Source organism: Babylonia areolata, chromosome 8 (genome assembly GCF_041734735.1).
Source record: "Babylonia areolata isolate BAREFJ2019XMU chromosome 8, ASM4173473v1, whole genome shotgun sequence".
NCBI classification, from domain to species: Eukaryota; Metazoa; Mollusca; class Gastropoda; order Neogastropoda; family Buccinidae; genus Babylonia; species Babylonia areolata.
In genome coordinates this window covers 27,787,103-27,808,237 of record NC_134883.1, presented here as the reverse complement: position 1 = coordinate 27,808,237, position 21,135 = coordinate 27,787,103, and the positions used below count along the sequence as shown (strand labels likewise).

At 42.7% G+C, this 21,135-nt stretch overlaps 1 protein-coding gene across 1 annotated transcript; it reads right to left on the bottom strand.

Moving 5' to 3' along the window:
* Nucleotides 1-5,030: 5,030 nt before the first annotated feature.
* LOC143284701 (kelch-like protein 24) lies at nt 5,031-19,803 on the bottom strand. The gene is made up of 7 exons (XM_076591632.1): nt 19,492-19,803; nt 17,424-17,567; nt 16,162-16,307; nt 15,012-15,461; nt 12,847-13,022; nt 10,098-10,339; nt 5,031-7,503 (listed from the first exon to the last, which is right to left on the bottom strand). The coding sequence occupies exons 1-7, from the start codon at nt 19,801-19,803 to the stop codon at nt 7,195-7,197; spliced, it is 1,779 nt and encodes a 592-aa protein (XP_076447747.1). The 3' UTR covers nt 5,031-7,194.
* Between the last annotated feature and the right edge of the window lie 1,332 nt (nt 19,804-21,135).

Below are 21,135 nucleotides of genomic sequence, written 5' to 3'. Positions count from 1 at the left end.
ACACTGAAATGTGAGATGTGAAAAATGGAAGGACAATTAGATAAGAGAGAGAGAGAGAGGGAGACAGACAGACATAGGCTGACAGACCTGGATAAAAACAACAAATGACAGCAAGATTTACACGCAGGCAAACCCCCAGGAAAGAACATGCTTGACGGGCGCAATAGCCGAGTGGTTAAAGCGTTGGACTGTCAGTCTGAGGGTCCTGGGTTCGAATCACGGTGACGGCGCCTGGTGGGTAAAGGGTGGAGATTTTTACGATCTCCCAGGTCAACATATGTGCAGACCTGCTAGTGCCTGCACCCCCTTCGTGTGTATATGCAAGCAGAAGATCAAATACGCACGTTAAAGATCCTGTAATCCATGTCAGCGTTCGGTGGGTTATGGAAACAAGAACATACCCCGCATGCACACCCCCGAAAACGGAGTATGGCTGCCTACATGGTGGGGTAAAAACGGTCATACACGTAAAAGCCCACTCGTGTGCATACAAGTGAACGTGGGAGTTGCAACCCACGAACGTAGAAGAAGAAGAAGAAGAAGAACATGCTAAATGCAAACATGTTATCATTCTTAATATTTTTTCACAACAGGTATGTAAGATTAAATGAAAACCACAGTGTCTACAACAAATCCCACATCAAACTTTTCCTTCTTCTGCTTTTTATATTTATTTTTATTCTATAATAATAATAATAATAATGGTACTTATATAGCGCTGAATCTTGTGCATAGACAAATCTAAGCGCTTTCGCACCAGTCATTCTCACGCACGCATAACTCTAAAACTGGAGAAACTAAAGACAAGGAAGAGGCAGGGAAGGGAGGCTATTTTTGGAAGAGGTGGGTTTTAAGGCCAGACTTGAAAGAGCTGAGTGTGGAGACTTGACGAAGCGAAAGAGGAAGTTCATTCCAATTGCAAGGTCCAGAGACCTTTTTTTTTTTACTATAAAGAATTCTTCATGTCATAACACCTACATAGATAGCGATGATCAAGTGGAATAAAGACTAATGAATAAAACATTTCCAAATGTAACTTGTTTCAGCAGCAGAAACTGCTCTCACCCTCTAGCTCTTTCACTCACTGTATATTGAAAACTAAAATGTCATATACATTTCATGATTGCTTCATTCTCAACCCCAACATCCCCATGTTCTGAATTTATGGCATACGGTTGAAATTCATTAAAACATTTTTCATTTTGATTTCTCTCTCAACGCACACACGCATGCACGCAAATAACAAAATAAAAACCAGAGAAAAAGAAAACAAAAAATGGAACACCACTTCAACCGAAGCAGCATCACTTTTGCCTCCCGATGTGTTAACTCCATAAAATCAAAACCCTGTCTTGTTTGTGTACCATTCTGTCATCAATTCATTATACAACGCTCCACAGACAATGCAATCACACTGGACGGTGATTAACACCAGCAAGCAAGTCATCTTTAAAATAACAAGTGGTAGACTTACAAGTTTTTGAGACAGCAGTCATAATTATGGCATTGATATGAGTAAAATAAATGCAGCTGACTTTGTCTGCCAGGTTTAGGCAAAAAAAAAAAAAAAAAAAAAAAAAAAAGATTTCAGGCCAAGTGTTGTCAGTTTTGTTATCAGTTTCAATTTCAAGGAGGCATCAGAGTCTTTGGACTGATCCACAGGAGCTGCCTAGTGATGGCCTAGAGGTAACGCGTCTGCCTAGGAAGCGAGAGAATCTGAGGGCGCTGGTTCGAATCACAGCTCAGCCGCCGATATTTTCTCCCCCTCCACTAGACCTTGAGTGGTGGTCTGGACACTAGTCATTTGGATGAGAGGATAAACCGAGGTCCCGTGTGCAGCATGCACTTAGCGCACGTAAAAGAACCCACAGCAAAAAAAAGGGTTGTTCCTGGCAAAATTCTGTAGAAAAATCCACTTCGTCAGGAAAAACAAATAAAACTGCACGCAGGAAAAAATACAAAAAAATGGGCGGTGCTGTAGTGTAGCGACGCGCTCTCCCTGGGGAGAGCAGCCCGAATTTCACACAGAGAAATCTGTTGTGATAAAAAGAAATACAAATACAAATACCACAGATGCTTTGGGGAATGGAGTGGAGTTGGGGGGGGGGGGGAGGGGCAGGGGGGGGGGGGGGCACAAGGGGGGGTGGGATGTGTGCAGGGGGGTAGGGGAGGGGGAAGCAGATGACTACCTATGCACAGACCCATCACACTGATCAAGCTTTAAAAAAAACCCAACCCAAAACCATGGACCTTACACACTGGTAAAACTTTGAGAGCCTGGTAAATGCTGCATGAAAAAAACAACAACAAACAAACCCCTCCTCCCCCCCAAAAAAAAAATTCAAAAGGAAATAAAATAAACCAACCAAACAAAAGATCACGGGCTAAATGTTAATTTGTAATGAACCCATGAAGCTGGGTCACCAGGTAAAAAACTGTGGCATTGTAGTATGTACTGGCAGCATGATCAGTTGGGGTTTCATTCATCTCGGAGAGATCAAGACGAGCACAACAGCTGAGCGCTTAAAGTGTTGGACTTTCAGTCTGAGGGTCCCCGATTCCAATCTCAGTAATGGCGCCTGGTGGGTAAAAGTTGGAGATTTTTCCGATCTCTCAGGTCAATACAGAAAATCAAAAACGCACGTTAAAGATCCTGTAATCCATGCCAGCGTTCAGTGGGTTATGGAGACAAGAACATACCCAGCATACACCCCCCCCCCCACGCCCCCAAACCTCCAGAAAATGGAGTATGGCTGCCTACATGGCAGGGTAAGCAAACAAAATGGTTATACACATAAAATGTTACATGTCTGTGTGAGTGAGTATATGTGTGTGTGACTGAAACATGATTGAATGGCACAGGAAATGAATGATAATCACCCAATGGCAGCTGTCAGTCGGCTCTACCCAGGTAGGCAGACTGTTGTGCAAATGACTCAGTGTTTGTAAAGCTCTTTGAGTTTGGTCTCTGATCAAGGATAGGCGCTATATATGTATCCAAATCATCATCATCATCATCATCATCATCAAGATAAAGAACAAGAACAAAGTGACCATTTTGACTGAATTGAATTGTGTCAGATAGACTTTTGGGCAAATCAGTCTTAAACAGCAGTGTATCATGGTTGATAAAGCTGCATCATGGCTTAACACACATCAGCAGTGGATACACACACTCCAGTTCAGATTGAAAAGGTAACATATTCACCTTTTGTTGGTCCAGTCACGTTTTGTTATTTGCTCTATTTATTTATTTGTAATTTTTGATTGTTCTGATATTTTGTCTTTTTAATCACCTTGAAAACAGCATACCATGGTGTCCTATGCAGTTTGAATAAAAGTATATAATTACATATTTTTATGTATATTTCATTGATGAATTCATTTTGATCATAAGTGCATATTTCATAATCTAAGCAATGACACATATTAAACAAATTTACAAATGAAAGTCACAGGACCTTTACCGGGTTAACATTCTGTGTGTGTGTGGGAATCTTCACTCACAAAACCGCATCAATCAATGAACAGGGGAGACAATTAACATTCTGTGTGGGGGGGGGGGGGGGGAATCTTCACTCACAAAACCGCATCAATCAATGAACAGGGGAGACAATTTCTTTTTCTGAACCAATATCAAAAACTTTTCTTCCCTCAAACCATACTGTTTATTGTTAAACTGCCAAAAGTTTTGTCAGTTTGAAAGAAAAAAATGGCTTACAAACCAAAATCCAAGATTAGAAACAAATGTAAGCAAGCTGAAGGATCAAACCAAAGAAAGACAAATTCAAATCAAAGTCTCGCTGGGGAACCCCACCCCCACCCCCTGAGAAAATCTTACCTTCGAGAATTGTAAAAAATCTCATGCAGAGCAACACAGACAGCAGTAAAACAAATTGGTCTCACACCATGTTAACTACATCACTCAACAACAAGATGTCTGACAACACTAGGGGGTTTGTCACAGGGTATACACAAGCTGCATCTTCACCCTTCAAGCCATAACAATGGGTAACAGTTTCAATTTCAGCTTCTCAGGAAGGCATTTTGACAAATTCATATATGCCACACCACATCTGCTAGGCAGTTGTCTGTCCAGCAGCTTAACCCAGCACGTTTAATCAGGCCTTGTGTGCATGCACAGTTTGTGTACAGATCAGAATTTTGCCAGAGGACAACACTTTAAGTTGCTGTGGTTTTCTTTTCAAACTGAGCGTCTGGTCGTTCAGATGAGACAATAAACTGAGATCCCATGAGCAGCATGCACTTGGTGCACAGAAAAAGAGCCCATGGCAACAAAAGTGCTGTCCTCTGGCAAAAAGTTTTGTTCCAGAAATGCTTACTCTGATAGGAACAAAAATATAATGATGTGCATGCACTCACGGCCTGACTAAGCGTGCTCAGTTTTGCTGCTGGTCAGGCATCTGCCTAACAGATGCGGTGTAGTGTATATGGATTTGTCCAAAAACTGATCGTGTATGATGTGTGCATGATGATGTTGACAATAAATCATCAACCCTTCAGAATATCTGACAGCTTGTCCATGCCCACAGCTAAACTACATAAAGACACAGCCAGATAATAAGCCACTTCTGAAGCTTGGTGAAAAGAGACCAGTGAGGCATCAGTTTTCCCCCCAAGACCTCAGCCCTCAATGCCTTAACCCATTCAAACCCAAGGTATTTTACAGCCTCAGCAGGCTTACCTGCCATACTGACGGGGGAAAAAGGCAGGAAGTACGTTTGTTTTTACCTCCAAACAGACGTGTGGACACAGCTGGAAATACTGTAGAAGTCAGTTCCCTTTGATAGCAGGTTTATATAAATGTAGAAACATGGAAACAGTTATAGTGAATCAAAGTTGGACGCCAGACCATTGTGTGTGCACAGGGCAGAAAGAGTTAAGGACCCTGAATCAAGGATGTCAGCCAACAGGTCGTTAAACTCCACCCTTTCAGCATCAGTGTCAACCGTATTTCCAACTTGTGTGTGTGTGTGTGTGTGCATGTGTGTGTGCATGTGTGTGTGTGTGCATGTGTGTGTGTGTGTGCGTGCGCGCGCGTTTTCCACTTCTTTGCACACATTTCAATGATGTGATTCATGTTCCTGATCTTCAGTTACACAATCAATCCCTGGAAGAAGTCCAAACACACACAGTGGTGCATGGTGTCCTGATCTGTAAGTAAGCTCAGCAGTCCTTCACTGACGACCATACCTGTCTGCAGCAAGCAGCTCAGGGGTTAATCACTTGATGGACAAGAAACCCCCGAAAACGGAGTATGGCTGCCTACATGGCGGGGTAAAACGGTCATAGACGTAAAAAGCCCACTCGCGTATATATGAGTGAACGTGGGAGTTGAAGCCCACGAAGAAGAAGAAGAAGAAGAAGGACAGGAAATGTGCCTGCACGTGTCATTCATCAGGCTGGCGGTTCACCTTGTGGAAGTTCGATTCAGTTCAGTTCAGTTGCTCAAGAAGGCGTCACTGCATTCAGACAAATCCATATATGCTACACCACATCTGATACTCAGGTTCCTGACCAGCGGCGTAATACAACCTGCTTCGTCAGGCCTTGTGGGTAAAAAATGAATAAATAAATAAAATAAAATAAAACAAATAAATAAAATAAAATAACAGATAAATACAAAATCCAAAATAAGTATGTAAATAAATGAATAAACAAACAAATAAGTAAATAAAAGAATGAAAGAAAGAATAAATGAATAAACAAACAAATAAAAAAAATACAATGATAACCAAAAAAAAAAAAAAAAAAAAAAAAAGGAAATAAGAAAACAGATAAAACAAAAATGAAATACAATAAAACTTTCGAAATTGTGGAAGCTCTGGGAGACTCTGAGCAGGTCGTTAAACAGTGCTCATGAGGTTGAGAGTAAAATGGGTTCTACACATGGATCTGATAAATAAGATTTTTCTCCTCCATTTTCAAGACAAAAAAAAAAAAAAAAAAAAAAAAAAAAAAGCAGCCGCTATTATCTGGACAAGTAGCCAGATCCACAAACTGCTAAACATCAGCATGTGTGAAGCAGTGTAAGTCCCTCAGTCCTGAAGGAGGGTGGATATGAGTTGCTGGCTGTTAAAACACATTCAGCACAGTATGAAAACCAGAATGAAAGAACAGCCAGAGATCAACACACACATTCAGCACACGAAAACCAGAACATAAGAACAGCCAGCTATCAAAACACACATTCAGCACACGAAAACCTGAATGTAAGAACAGCCAGTGATTAACACACACATTCAGCACATGAAAACCAGAATGTAAGAACAGCCAGCGAGCCAGCTATCAACACACACACATTCATCACAGTACGAAAATCAGAACGTAAGAACAGCCAGCGATTAACACACACACTCAACACAGTATGAAAACCTGGATGTAAGAACAGCCAGCTATCAAAACACACATTCAGCACAAGAAAACCAGAATGTAAGAATAGCCAGTGATTAACAAACACATTCAACACAAGAAAACCAGAATGTAAGAACAGCCTGCGATTAACACACACATTCAGCACAGTATGAAAAATGGAACGTAAGAACAGCCAGCGATTAACACACACATTCAGCACAGTATGAAAACCTGGATGTAAGAACAGTCAGCGATTAACACACACATTCATCACAGTATGAAAACCTGGATGTAAGAACAGCCAGCTATCAAAACATGCATTCAGCACAAGAAAATCAGAATGTAAGAACAGCCAGCGATTAACAAACACATTCAGCACAAAAAAATCCAGAACGTAAGAACAGCCAGCTATCAACACACACACATTCAGCGTAGTATGAAAACCAAAACCATGAACATAAAAACAGCAAGCAATCAACAACAATGAGAGAGAGAGAGAGAGCTGTCAGTGATTCAGGATTGAAAAAATTACTCCTTCGCTTAAATGAACATAACATCACACACACACACACACACACATACTCTTTATCATACACTCAAGAATGCACACACACACACACACACACACACACACACACACACACAAACATCCACCCACCCACACACAGTGTGTGATTTCCTCAGCGAAATAAAACAACAACAACAAAAAAAACAAAAAAACACCTCCAACGCTTCCGACCAAGACTGACAAATGTTGAGAGGATTGTCAGTTTTCTCTTGCAAAGCTTACAGCTCCCCACATAACACACAACACACTTGCTAGGACGGGGTCGTCACGCTCTCCGTCATGCAGACCTCCTTGCTCAGAAACTTTTTGTCCACCGTGATTTTTGCACAGCTGTCCAAAAGTCGAGGGGTCGGCACGCGATCCTGAATCGTCCTGGCCACATTCGTGTGGATGTCAAAGGTCATCATGGCGTCGCAGAGAGCCCGACTTGGGCCGATCTTCTGGCCTCCCAGCACGTACAGGATGCCTCGCCGGTGCACCATCCCGAAGTGGACGCGGTCAAAGTTCTTGATCTCGCCCACGATCTTGGTCGTCTGCTCCTCCGGGCTGTATTTGATCACCTGGTGGGGGGTGGAGAGAAGAGTGATTGGTGAGTAAAATGGTGGGTTGGTCGATTGGGTTTGTTCCCTCCCCAAACGATTTAAACAGCCATTGTCTCTCTCCCCCTCTCTGTCTTTCTCTCTCTGTCACACCTCTCTCTCTCTCTCTTTTTTTTTTCTCAAGCCCTGACTAAGCGCGCTGGGTTATGCTGCTGGTCAGGTATCTGCTTGGCAGATGTGGTGTAGTGTGTATGGATTTGTCTGAACGCAGTGATGCCTCCTTCAGCTACTGATACTGATACTGACACTCTCTTTATAAAACACTAACACACAGAAGCACACACACAAACGCACACACACACACACCAGAAAAAAAAATGTATACATACACACAGACCAAGAGCTTTTCTAGATACGCTGCATGATTGCCAGTGTTTCATTCGTTCACTACTACTGAATTTCAAAATCTTCAACTTCAGTCCATTTGTGATCTGGTCTAAAGAACCAATTGACAGTCCATCCTCAGTAAATCATCAAGTGGATGGCAAGTAAAGAGCACACACACACACACACACACACACACACACACACACACACACACACACACACACACACACACACATCCAAAGGCAATGGAAAAATATGATAGAAGCTGATTATATTCAAATAAGATTAAGCATTTTTCATGACACTTTTTTTTTGTCCTCAAGAAACAAACACCAGTTCAACCTGTCCTTTCCTGGAATGAAAAGAAAAAAAGAAAGAAAAAAAAAACGATTGTTGTGCAGTGTCTGTATGAAAATCTGACTGTTGTGGGGGTTGATATAAAGGGAGGCAAGTGGATAGTGCTGTGAGGACGTTGTCTCCCTTGGGCTGACTCAACTGCTTTCAATTGACATTGGGGTGTGTGTGTGTGTGTGTGTGTGTGTGTGTTCCTCAGTTTAATGTCTATCCACATTGTTCAATTAAAAAAAAACAAAACAAAAAAACATGTACAAAGGAATAAGAACCTAAAACAACTGAAACTGTAAACTTAATCAAATGTCCAACTGAGCTGCAAACAAATTTTGAGAAATTTTTAACAAAAATACAAATTTATCAGCGATGTCATCAACTGATTTATCCAAAAAGCTAGGTAAAAGGAAATTTTCTTCCTAAAATTACGTTTAAGTAACATACTTACTGTGACCCACTAGTGCAGACTCCGGCAGGGGTCTGATTCCTGTCCTGTGCAAACTACTACCCACCTATGCAGAGAAAACGAAAGTAGCTATGGCCGATAACCTCCCGAAGTAGGTTACCTCCCCTGTGCATCCCTGACTAGCACCCTCTTTTTACCGATTTATCCAAAAAGCTAGGTAAAAAAGGGCTTTAAAGCCTCACATTCAAATAGTACATGCGCATTTGAGTGTTGCCCTCCACAGCAGCATCTTCTGATGTATGCAGGTTTAAGTGCATTTATTTTTAATCTGTAACTAGTGAGATGATCTGCCTTTATGTTGATATGCTGTGGTGAGGGTAAAGTTGAAAAACATTAACTTCACACACACACTTCTTGAGCACTTTCTTGCAGTGCAAACAAACTGCTCTTCTAGCCCTCTGTTCAGATTCTTTTTCTAAAAAAAGTATAGCCACCTTATATAGAGTGTGGACAGTTCAAATGTGTATTTCCTATTTCATTATTTGCACCTTTTTTAGGCAGCTTTGTCGGCCCATTCATTTACTAAATACCTAGACTGAGTAAGAATGACCGATAAACAAATGTTGTATTTGTACCTCATGAAATGTGTGTGTGTGTGTGTGTGTGTGTGTGTGTGTGTGTGTGCGCGCATTGTGCTGTCCACATTCATATATGCATGTGTCTGCTGTAATATGCACACTTGCAAATGTATGTCACTGCACTCATGTGTATGTTTATCCCTACTATGCATTCATGCATAACTTGTTTTGTATTGTATTTGTATTGTGTTGTATTACTCTTGTTGGTCACAACAGATTTCTCTGTGTGAAATTTGGGCTGCTCTCCCCACGGAGAGCGTGTCGCTACACTGACAGCGCCATCCATTTTTTGGGGGGGTATTTTTTCCTGCCTGCATTTTTTTTTTTATTTGCTTTCCTATCAAAGTGGATTTTTCCACAGAATTTTGCCAGGGACAACCATTTTGTTGCTGTGGGTTCTTTTACGTGCACTAAGTGGATGATGTATATGGGACCTCGGTTTATCATCTCGTCCGAATTTGTGAAGTGCAGTGGAACACTTGCAAACAAACTCAGGAAAAATACACTTTGAGTTGCCACAACAACAAAAACAACAACACACACACACAATTACCCCACCACCCCCACTCCTAACAAAAAAAAAACTACCGCAAAATTAAACCCCCATCCCTACCCCACACCCAAACCACCATCACCAAAGTACACCCCCCCCCCATGCCCCCCACCCCATCCCTTTCAAACCTCACTTTGCTGTCAAACGGCTTCAGGTAGGATGTCATTGTCGCACAGCACGGCAGCTTCCCGTTGTGGAGCAAAAACAAAAAACACCACCACCAAAGCAAACCCCCGTGCCCTCCTCACCCCACATCCCCCCCTCCTTCTCCCCAAAACCTCACCTTGCCGTCGAACAGCATCAGGTAGGTGTCGTTGTCGCAGACGACGGCGCGCGACAGCTTGCTGTTGAGGGGCAGGGACGAGACGACGCTGACGGTGCGGAGAGCTGTGTCGAAGCACTGCACCACACAGGCGTCTGTGCTGTCGTTGCGCTCCCCGCCAAAGATGAAGATGCGGTCGCCGAAGGCTGTGGCTGACACGGAGCTGACCGGTTGCTCTAGGTGGGCCACCTCCACCCACTCCCCTGAAACAGGGGGCAATAGCCGAATGGTTAAAGTGTTGGACTTTCAATCTGAGGGTCTGGGGTTTGAATCTCGGTGACGGCGCCTGGTGGGTAAAGGGTGGAGATTTTTCCGATCTCCCAGGTCAACATATGTGCAGACCTGCCAGTGCCTGAACCACCTTCGTGTGTATATGCACGCAGAAGATCAAATAAGCATGTTAAAGATCCTGTAATCCATGTCAGCGTTTGGTGGGTTATGGAAACAAGAACATACTCAGCATGCATACCCTCGAAAACAGAGTATGGCTGCCTACATGGTGGGGTAAATAAACAAAAACGGTCATACATGTAAAATGTTACGTTTGTCTGTGCGTGTATGTGTGCGTGCCTGAAATATTATTGAACGACGCAGGAAACGGATGATGAGCGCCCAATGGCAGCTGTCAGTCGGCTCTACCCAGGTAGGCAGCCTGTTGAGTAAATGACCCCATGTTTCTAAAGCGCTTAGAGCTTGGTCTCCGACCGAGGATAGGCGCTATATAAGTATCCATATCAAAGACCCGTTGGTCCGTCATCAGAGAGTCAGTTTGCCTTTGGGGTGTGTGCTACCTCCACCCACTCCCCTGTGAAAACAGGTGACCAGGTGAGTGGGTCGGTTGGTCGGTTGTCGGAGAGTCTTGTTTGGCTTTTGGGGGTGTGGTTCTCTATCTCTGGGCAAAGTGTCGGTAGTCAGAGAGTCAGTTTGGCTTTTGGGGTGTGTGTTGTTCTCTCTCTGGGCAAATTTATCGATAGTCAGAGAGTCAAATTGGCTTGGGGGTGTGTTTCTCTCTCTCCAGGCAAATTCACTGGTCGTCAGAGAATCAGTTTGACTTCAGGGTGTGGGTGTGTTTCTCTCTCTCTTTGGCAAAGTGTGCCTTTCCAGTGGGTAGTTATGTTAAGGTAAGGTAAGGTAAGGTAAGGTAATGTAAGGTATAGTAGGATAGGTAAGGTAAGGTAAGGTAAGATTAGGTAAGGCTTTGTGTGTGGTTCTCTCTCTGGGCAAATAGTAGGTGGTGCCTCTCAGGTGGGCAGTTATGTTAAGGTAAGGTAAGGTAAGGTAAGGTAAGGTAAGGTAAGGCAAGGTAAGGTAAGGTAAGGCAAGGTAAGGTAAACTAAGATACAACTTTATTGTCTGTAAACGCAGAGAAATGTGTCTTTTGGCTTGAGCATATGTGATAATTAAATATGTGAAGCACAATCATTTTAACGTTAAGAGCCTGAACATTAATGAAAATATGTGGTATTTCTCCTGACCATCCTGTTAGCAGTTGTTATGTGTTACTTAAAATATTTCTGTTGGCAGTTATCAGGTGTTACTTATAACAGACCTGCTGGCAGTTATTATGTATTAATCATATTAGTCCTGCTGGCAGTTATTGTATGTTAATTACAACAGTCCTGTGGCAGTTATCATGTGGTACTTAAAATAGCCCCACGGGCAGTTATCTGTTACTTATAATAGTCCTGTGGCAGTTATTATGTGGCGCTTTTCCTAATTGTCCTGTTGGCAGTTATTATGTAGTATTTATTCTGGCAGTTATTATGTGGTACTGATCCTGTTGCCAGTTCTTATATGGTATTTCTTCTTTTGGTGATCATTTTATGGTACTTCTTCTAGTGGCAGTAAACTAACTTTTTCACCTTCGTACTGATTTTCCTTTTCATATCAGTTAATGCAAGAAGCTTTTTTTTCATATTTGATTTATTTATCAGTATGGTTAAAAAAGAAAAATAATGCTCTTGGAAGCTGGAATGTTACTGACCAGTCACAGGTTGACGTTTATTAACTCATTCAACGCTGGGAAGTTTACGGCCTGGACAGGCTTTCATGCCATATTGACACAGATAAGAACGCTGGGAAGTTTACGGCCTGGACAGGCTTTCATGCCATATTGATACAGATAAGAACGCTGGGAAGTTACGGCCTGGACAGGCTTTCATGCCATATTGATACAGATAAGAACGCTGGGAAGTTTACGGCCTGGACAGGCTTTCATGCCATATTGATACAGATAAGAACGCTGGGAAGTTTACGGCCTGGACAGGCTTTCATGCCATACTGATACAGATAAGAACGCTGGGAAGTTTACGGCCTGGACAGGCTTTCATGCCATATTGATACAGATAAGAACGCTGGGAAGTTTACGGCCTGGACAGGCTTTCATGCCATATTGATACAGATAAGAACACAGAATATACGTTGTTTTTCCTCCAAATCATGTCAGTCTGGACACATCCAGAAATACTGCAGAAGTTAGTTCCCTTCCTTTATGGTGTATGCATCAGTAGGAACGTGAAAAAAGGTTTAATTAGACAAATTTTGACGCCACAGCATTGCTTGGGCGCAAGGTTCAATGAGTTAAGTCCAGGAGGACTCTTCATGTCTACATACCACCCTGTTCCCCACCCACCTGTGTCCAGCTCATACTCTTCAATGTTAAGTCCAGAAGAACTCTCCATGTCTACATACCACCCTGTCCACCACCCACCTGTGTCCAGCTCATACTCCTCAATGGAGTTCTGGACCCTGGCCCTCTCCTCAAGCTCGGCGTTGAAGCCGCCGATGACGTAGATCTTGTTGCCACACGCAGCCATGGCGTGGCGCCGCCGTCCCTTCTTCAGCTTGGCACGGCAGTTGTTCCACTTGTTCTTCTTCGCCCGGTACCTGGAGACATGAAACACATCATTATGCATTTGTTCTTCTTCTTCTTTTTTTTGGGGGGGGGTCGTTGATGTTTATTTCTGACAACGTGTTTCATACCAGTAGCCTTACTTCCAACCTATCTACTAATTTCTCGTTACTGGAATGCGGACGGAACGAAAACTGCGCATGACTTCTACACTGTTGATATCATATACAGCTAGTTTGACCGGGGTTGTTAATTGCTAACGACTGAGGACGTTTGTGTATGAATGGTATTGTGTTGTATTGTGTTGTGTTGTACTGTGTTGTGTTACTTTTTTTGTCACAACAAATTTCTCTGTGTGGAATTCAGGCTACTCTCCCCTGCGAGAGCGCCTCTTCACAGTGCAGCGCCACCTTTTGTTTTTTCTTTTCTTTTTCCTGTCTGCAAGTGCATTTGTCAAATTGTTACAGCCGGGATTTTCCCACAGAATTTTTTTTCCCCCAATGGCAACTCTTTAATTGCCGTGGGTTCTTTTACATGAGCCTGTGCTAAGTGCTGGCATGCTTCACTGACACGGGACCTCGCAGGTTAGAAGAATAGAATAGATTAGAATAGAATATGTCTTTTTTTTTTTTTTCTTTGGCGGCCTCAGTTGCATGTTCTTCTTCGCACATGGAAACATGAAACACATTGTTCTGCATTTATTCTTCTTTGCACGGTATCTGGAAACATGAAACACATCGTTCTGCGTTTATTCTTCTTCGCACGGTATCTGGAAACATCAAACACATCGTTCTGCATTTATTCTTCTTTGCACAGTATCTGGAAAAACATGAAACACAATGTTCTGCATTTGTTCTTCTTCTCCAGGTACCTGGAAATATATAGTGGCATCATTCTGAACCATTAAACACTACAAATGATAATATAATAATAATCATAAAACCTTAATCAGTAATGAACCAAGAGCTCAAACAACCCATTTCATGAACCTTCAATAGGAGGAAGGTGGCAGAATGGTTAAGACGCTCAGCTGCCAATACAGAGAGTCCGTGAGGGTGTGGGTTCGAATCCCGCTCTCGCCCTTTCTCCTAAGTTTGACTGGAAAATCAAACTGAGCGTCTAGTCTTTTGGATGAGACGATAAACCGAGGTCCCGTGTGCAGCACGCACTTGGCGCACTGAAAAAGAACCCATGGCAACGAGAGTGTTGTCCTCTGGCGAAATTACGTAAAATGAAATCCACTTTCATAGGTACACAAATATGTAAGCATGCACTCAAGGCCTGACTAAGCGCGTTTTGCTCACGAAAGGTTCGTGAACAGGAATGTGGTATGGTTTATTAACGTGTGGACTGACAACAAATTTCCGTGGACAGCGCACTCCCTGCAGAGCGCTTGTAAAGTGGCAGCGCCCTTTGTTTTCTTTCCATTTTCCTCGAGTGATTTGCAAATGTTACAAAGACGTGGATTTTCTAAACCACAAAATTTTTTTCCCATGGCCAACCTTTAATTGCGTGGTTTCTTACATAGCTGTTGTAGTTCGGCATGCTTCATGACACTGGACTCGCAGTAGAGAAAAAAGATAGATAGAAATAGAAAATGTTATTTTTTTTTTCTGCCACTCAAAGGCAGTCTTCTTAGCAAAATAAACATGTAAATACACACAGTCTCATATATTCTTCTTTGCACGTAGCTGCTGACCATTTGATTGTGTTTTCTTTGCACGGTCACAAAACAAACTGTTTGCATTATTCTCTTAGCACTGATTGAAAAGCAGCAGGATGAACAGTGTTCTGGGTTATGCTGCTGGTCAGGCATCTGCTCAACAGATGTGGTGTAGCGTGTATGGATTTGTCCGAACGCAGTGACGCCTCCTTGAGAAAGTGAAACTGAAACTCAATTGCTAACTCAACTGATCAGCCAACCAACCAACCAACCACCCACTCACTCACTCACCCCCAATCAAAAAAAACAACAACACCACCACCCTCCTGTCCACAACAACAACACACAACACCACACCCACCTCATAAAACACGTCTGCAGGAGGCCCCCACCAGTGATGAAGATATCGTTGTCGTACACACACGACGTGAACTCGATCCCCGGGTCGTGCGGCAAGGGAGCCAGGTAGAACCACTGCTGCGAGTTGAAGCTGTAGGCGAACACGTTCTTGGAGCGGATGTAGGGCGGCTTGGGGCTCTCACCCCCAGACATCACCACCAGCACGTCCTCCCACTGGGAACACCTCCGGGGGGACATGAGCTCGGAGACGAAGTTGTGGCGGATGGAGGGCAGCAGGTGGAAGTTCTTGGCCCGATCGATGGTGTCCAGCACCTCTGGGCAGTCCCGCACCACCGCGCCGTGCTTGCCGACGATGTCGACGAGGAACTGCGGGTGGGTCAGGCTCAGGCGCACGCTGCGGAAGATGGCCGGGAGGCTCTGGGCCCGCGTCTCCTGGTCAAAGGCCACCCATCTGGGAGGAGGGACGGGGGGGTGACAAAATGGGTGAAGGGTGGGGGGTGGGGGGGGAATCATGTGTTTGTATTAGAGCTGGTGAATTCCTTGTTATTATCATTATTATTATTATCATCATTATTATTATTATTATTATCAGTTTTGTTGTTGTTTGTCTTCTTCTTCTTCTCCTTCTTCTATTATCATCTATTTATTTATTTTATGTATTTATCTATTTACTTACTTATTTATATGTTTATTTATTTACTTTTCAATCCGGCTGACTGCATGGGGCTGTATCAGGACGGTGAAAAAAAAGAGGAAAGGAACGAAAAAACAGAAAACACAGCTGAACTGGAATCTGTTCAGACTGAAGAGTATCAATTCTGCAATTCATCTACAGGGGCTGAATTATAACTGAAAAAAAAAAGAAAAAGAAAAGAAAAATGAAAAACACAGCTGAACCGGAATCCCTTCAGACTGAAGAGTATGAATATCACAATGCGTCCACACTGGGCCTTGGCCTGACTTTACATTCCCTTTTGAAACACTCACAAGAATATGCTCACATGCACACAAGCACAAATGCATTTCACACACACACACACTCTCTCTCTCTCCCTCACTTACACATACACACACACACACACTCTCTCTCTCTCTCACTCACTCACTCACTCACACACACACACACACACACACACTAGTCACTCACTCACCTGAGCGCAGTCTCAACAATGAACTCTTCATCAGCCGCGCACAGGTTGTCGTCTTTCAGCATGCTGATCAGCTCGTCAGACTCCAGAGCCAGAAACTCCTCCATTTTGGACAGCTCTGTGAAATGCTCCATCACATAGGACCAGGCCTGAAACGGATACTCTTCACTCTCAGTTTGCTCCAGGGGGTGTCACCTTACCAGCAGCGTAACCCAATGTGCTGGGGAGGCCTTGAGTGCATGCATTATATTTGTATTTGTATTTGTTTTTATCACAACAGATTTCTCTGTGTGAAATTCGGGCTGCTCTTCCCAGGGAGAGCGTGTCGCTACACCACAGCACCACCCATTTTTGTTTTTTGTTTTCCTGCATGCAGTTTTATTTGTTTTTCCTATGGAAGTGGATTTTTCTACAGAATTTTGCCAGGAACAACCCTTTTGTTGCTGTGGGTTCTTTTACGTGTGCTAAGTGCATGCTGCACATGGGACCTCGGTTTATCATCTCATCTGAATGACTAGCGTCCAGACCACCACTCAAGATCTAGTGGAGGGGGAGAAAATATTGGTGGCTGAGCCGTGATTCGAACCAGCGCACTCAGATTCTCTCGCTTCCTAGGCAGACGCATTACGTCTAGGCCATCACTCCACACACACACATATATATATATATATCTGGTTACCCATCAGAGTGGATTTCTTTGACAGAATTTAGTCAGTAGGTTTCAGATTCAGTTTCAGTTTCTCAATGAGGCGTCACTGTATTCTAATACATCCATCTACACTACAACGCATCTGCTAGGCAGATGCCTGACAGAAGCATGACCAACATGTTAGTCAGGTGATGAGTGTTTGTATACATACATACATATATATATATATATATATATATATACATATATATATATATATATATATATATATATACACACATGGACACACACACACACACACACATGTACATGCACCGCCCCCTCCCCCCGCACACACACACACACTACACATACACACACATACATGTATGTCCGTATAAAGAGATACTAAATTACTTAAACATGATGTACACAAACTGATCAGTATGCAATGCCACAAACATGACATGTATATATGGATGATATATATCTATATGTGTGTAAACCACACTCACACACACACACACACACACACACACACACACACACACACACACACACTCAAACAAACACACACACACACACACACACACACACACACACACACACACACACACACTCACACACACACACACACCTTCTGACTGAGCTGCATACAGCTGTGCCAGTGGGCCAGTCTCCAGCAAGAGATGCAGTTGCTGACCGACAGCCTGCGACTCAGGAACTCCTCACAGCGTCGCTGCAGGCAGTCCATCTGAAGGACTGCCGCCCCTTTCAACACCTGATGGAAAAAAAACAAAACAAGGAAAGATAGGGAAAGAAAGAATAGGAATGAACAAGGGAAGCAAGAAAGAAAGAAAGGAGGAGAAAGGATATGATAAACCAAATGACAGAAACAAAATGGTGCCATTATATTCAATAATTCATTTTTTTTTTACTATCTTGATTCTCAGCATTTATAAACTTTATTTGGATGCTTTCACAAGATAAAGGCAGACTGGCTAGCCATCTTAGTTACAATAGTTACTATTGATTATAAAGACTACACATTCTGCTGTCATAACAGTTATGGTAAGAATACATTATTACAATAATAAACAATTAAAAATATTAACATGATTAGAAAAAAATTCTTCTATCAGCAACAATATACTCAATATGCACACACCCACATTCATACTGAACACAAGTGCATGCATGTATACACAAATTCTAGATAAGCTTCTGTTACGGCAAATGACAGACAAAAAACCCAAAAAAACCTTCTTGTTACCCTATCTATCCCCTCTCTTTTGCTCTAACTTACACACAGAGCATGAGACATGGACACAGATGTTTCAATAAGTATAAGCAATGGACCCACACCTAAGGCCTGGCACAAACAAGCATTAACAAGAGAGGCAAGGCCTTCAAGACTCACTTGTGATACACTTTAAAAAAAATCTAATCGTTAAAATGTGTTCTGTATTTGTTATTATAAAGCTTCGCATTAAAAAAAGAAGAAAAAAGTCCTAACCAGATTCGAATTAAGTCCCCTAGCATTAATTACAGAGTAATTTCCCTTGTTTACTATCTGCACCAAAACGTTTGCAAAATAAATAAAACTTCCATGCTTAGCAAAAGAAGTTCCTGTTTGAACAAAAGATGATAATAATGACTGCTCTTGTTGTTGGGTCAGAATATCAGATCAAAGTGCCAAGTTTAGAGAATACAAAAAATATAAATATAACAGTAAATGCAGTTTGCATATAACTAGGCTTCATTTTTTATTTTTTTGTGCCCATCCCAGAGGTGCAATATTGTTTTAAACAAGATGACTGGAAAGAACTGAATTTTTCCTATTTTTATGCCTAATTTGGTGTCAACTGACAATGTATTTGCAGAGAAAATGTCAATGTTAAAGTTTACCACGGACACACAGACACACACACACACAGAGACAACCGAACACTGGGTTAAAACATAGACTCACTTTGTTTACACAAGTGAGTCAAAAAAGAGACACAAATAAAATGACAAAATAACCAGCATATCTTATTCACAAACAAGCATGCAGTCACTCAACAACACGATATTGTACTTCTAAAAATCTTAAATCTTTGTGTTACAAGTAAATTACTAAATGCTTAATAAAGGATTTTCTAGCGCATGATGTTAACATGTAAAGACAATCTGCTGCCATACAGCATAAGAGAGATATAGAGGGGGGTAGGGCATGGGGGGTGAGGGGGGGTAGAGGTGGGACAAAGAGGTAGGAGTGTGGGATAGGAAAAGAGAGACAGAGAGAGAGAGAGAGTAGGCAGGTGGAGGGGTCATTTCTTTTCTGTGAGGGGCAAACAGTCGTTTCAAAGGTAATGGTATCCTCATGACAGTAATTTCGGAAGCAACCATCTTTTGCCCACTGTTTTTAGGTGATGCAATGTCTTGGTTTATTTTGGAGGGAGATAAACTCTCTCTCTCTCTCTCTCTCTCTCTCACACACATAAAAATCATAGCAAATTCACAAACAAGCATGCACTCACTCACCTACATGTTGCACTTTGTTCTTTTGTTGTGTCTATTAATCATTTTGGATTTCATGACAATAAATGAAGTCAAGTTGAGGCGAGTCACACACACATGTGTACACACTCACAAACTCCCCCCACCTCCCCTGGCCCCCTCCCCTTCCCTCACACACACACACACAGAGTCCACCTCCTCACCTCCTCAGCATTGTCCTCCCTGACAATGTCGATGCCGCTGTAGATGTAGGCCAGGATGTCCTTGAACACCTCACTGTTGATGCCCTCGATCTTCACCTCCCCAGTCACGCTCTCCTTCATCCCCGAGGAGAACATGGCCTCGAAGTAAGGAGACACGCACGACAGGATGACGCGGTGACACTTGAACACGTGCTCGCCCGCCGTGATGGTGATGTCGGAGAACTTCTCGTTGTTCAGCAGGTGCTCCAGGCCACTCGACAGGGAGTCCAGGTACTGGTGGCGCCAGGAGACGCCCGTGTCCATCCCCGACATCCTGACTACAGAGTGGACGGACGTGGCACTGGCAGGACAGCATCAAACAATGGACAGACCCAAGTTCTGTTGTTCCCCAGGTTCGCAGAGAGCTGCGTATGACAGGAACCGATGGAGCGAGCTGGCGCAGCAGGACAGCATCAAAGAGTGGACAGACCTCAGTTGTTTCCCAGGTTCGCAGAGAGCTGTGTATGACAGGAACCGATGGAGCGAGCTGGCGCAGCAGGACAGCATCAAAGAGTGGACAGACCTCAGTTGTTTCCCAGATTCCCAGAGAACTGCACGAGACAGGAACCGATAGGGAGAACTGGTCTGGAAATCATCTGCAGGTGCAGATGCGACGGCCCTTCACTGAGTTATGGGATTGGTGGAGGTGAAGGTGAAGGATGGCTATGGATGCTTACGAGGTCAAGACAGGAATTTGTTGATAAAATCGGATGTCAGGCTGGGGAGCGGATTGACGTCATTGATATGTGAGAATAGACATGTTCTTCAGTTGTTGGTGGTTTGGTGGTGGTGTTGGTTTTTTGTGTGTGTTTTTTCCTGTTCTCAGGTGTTAAGTTACAGTTCTGGGTCACCACAAAAGTTCTGACTGAAAAATTAATGTGATGCAAAACTATTTACCTGTAAAGATGGTAAAATGTCTTCTGTGATCTATCATGTTCAACTTCTATTTCCTTTTATGTTTTTTCTTTCTTTCTTGTTTTGGAGATTTATATCTCTGCTTCTTTCTTTATTTTACTTATTTATCAATTTATTGATTAAGTTATATGTCATTTATTATATATTTTTTTGGTTTCCCTCTTCTGTCTGTGTCAGCACTGAATAACTGATTTCACACTGTTAAGAAACTGTCAAAGGCTGTCTAAGGAAGTGCAATCCGTGTGGTCACAAACTCCTGCTTCATCCTGTTGTTTCTGAAGGCCCAGGATGGAGCTGTCTTCTCACAGGCACCATTTTTCCCCACAGTGCACCTGTTTCTGCAACAAAAGAGAGCATCGTGTCCAATAAACCTGCTGGCAGGGAAGAGACATCGGGGACTGAGATGTTTTTATGTCACTGACATGAAATGCTACACTGTCGTGAAGCCCTGTCAGCAAGGCTGTATTGAATAATTATACACCCACCCACATACTTGCTAAACTATTTGTGAAGCCCTGTCAGCAATGTTATAACTGAATATGCACCCACCCACACACCTGTTAAACTATCATTAAACTAATGTGTAATGTATGTTTTTCTTCAACACCAAACATGAAAATCAAACCTCCTCTTTTTATCATTAAAAAAAAAAAAAAAAAAAAAAAAAAAAAAAAAAAATATATATATATA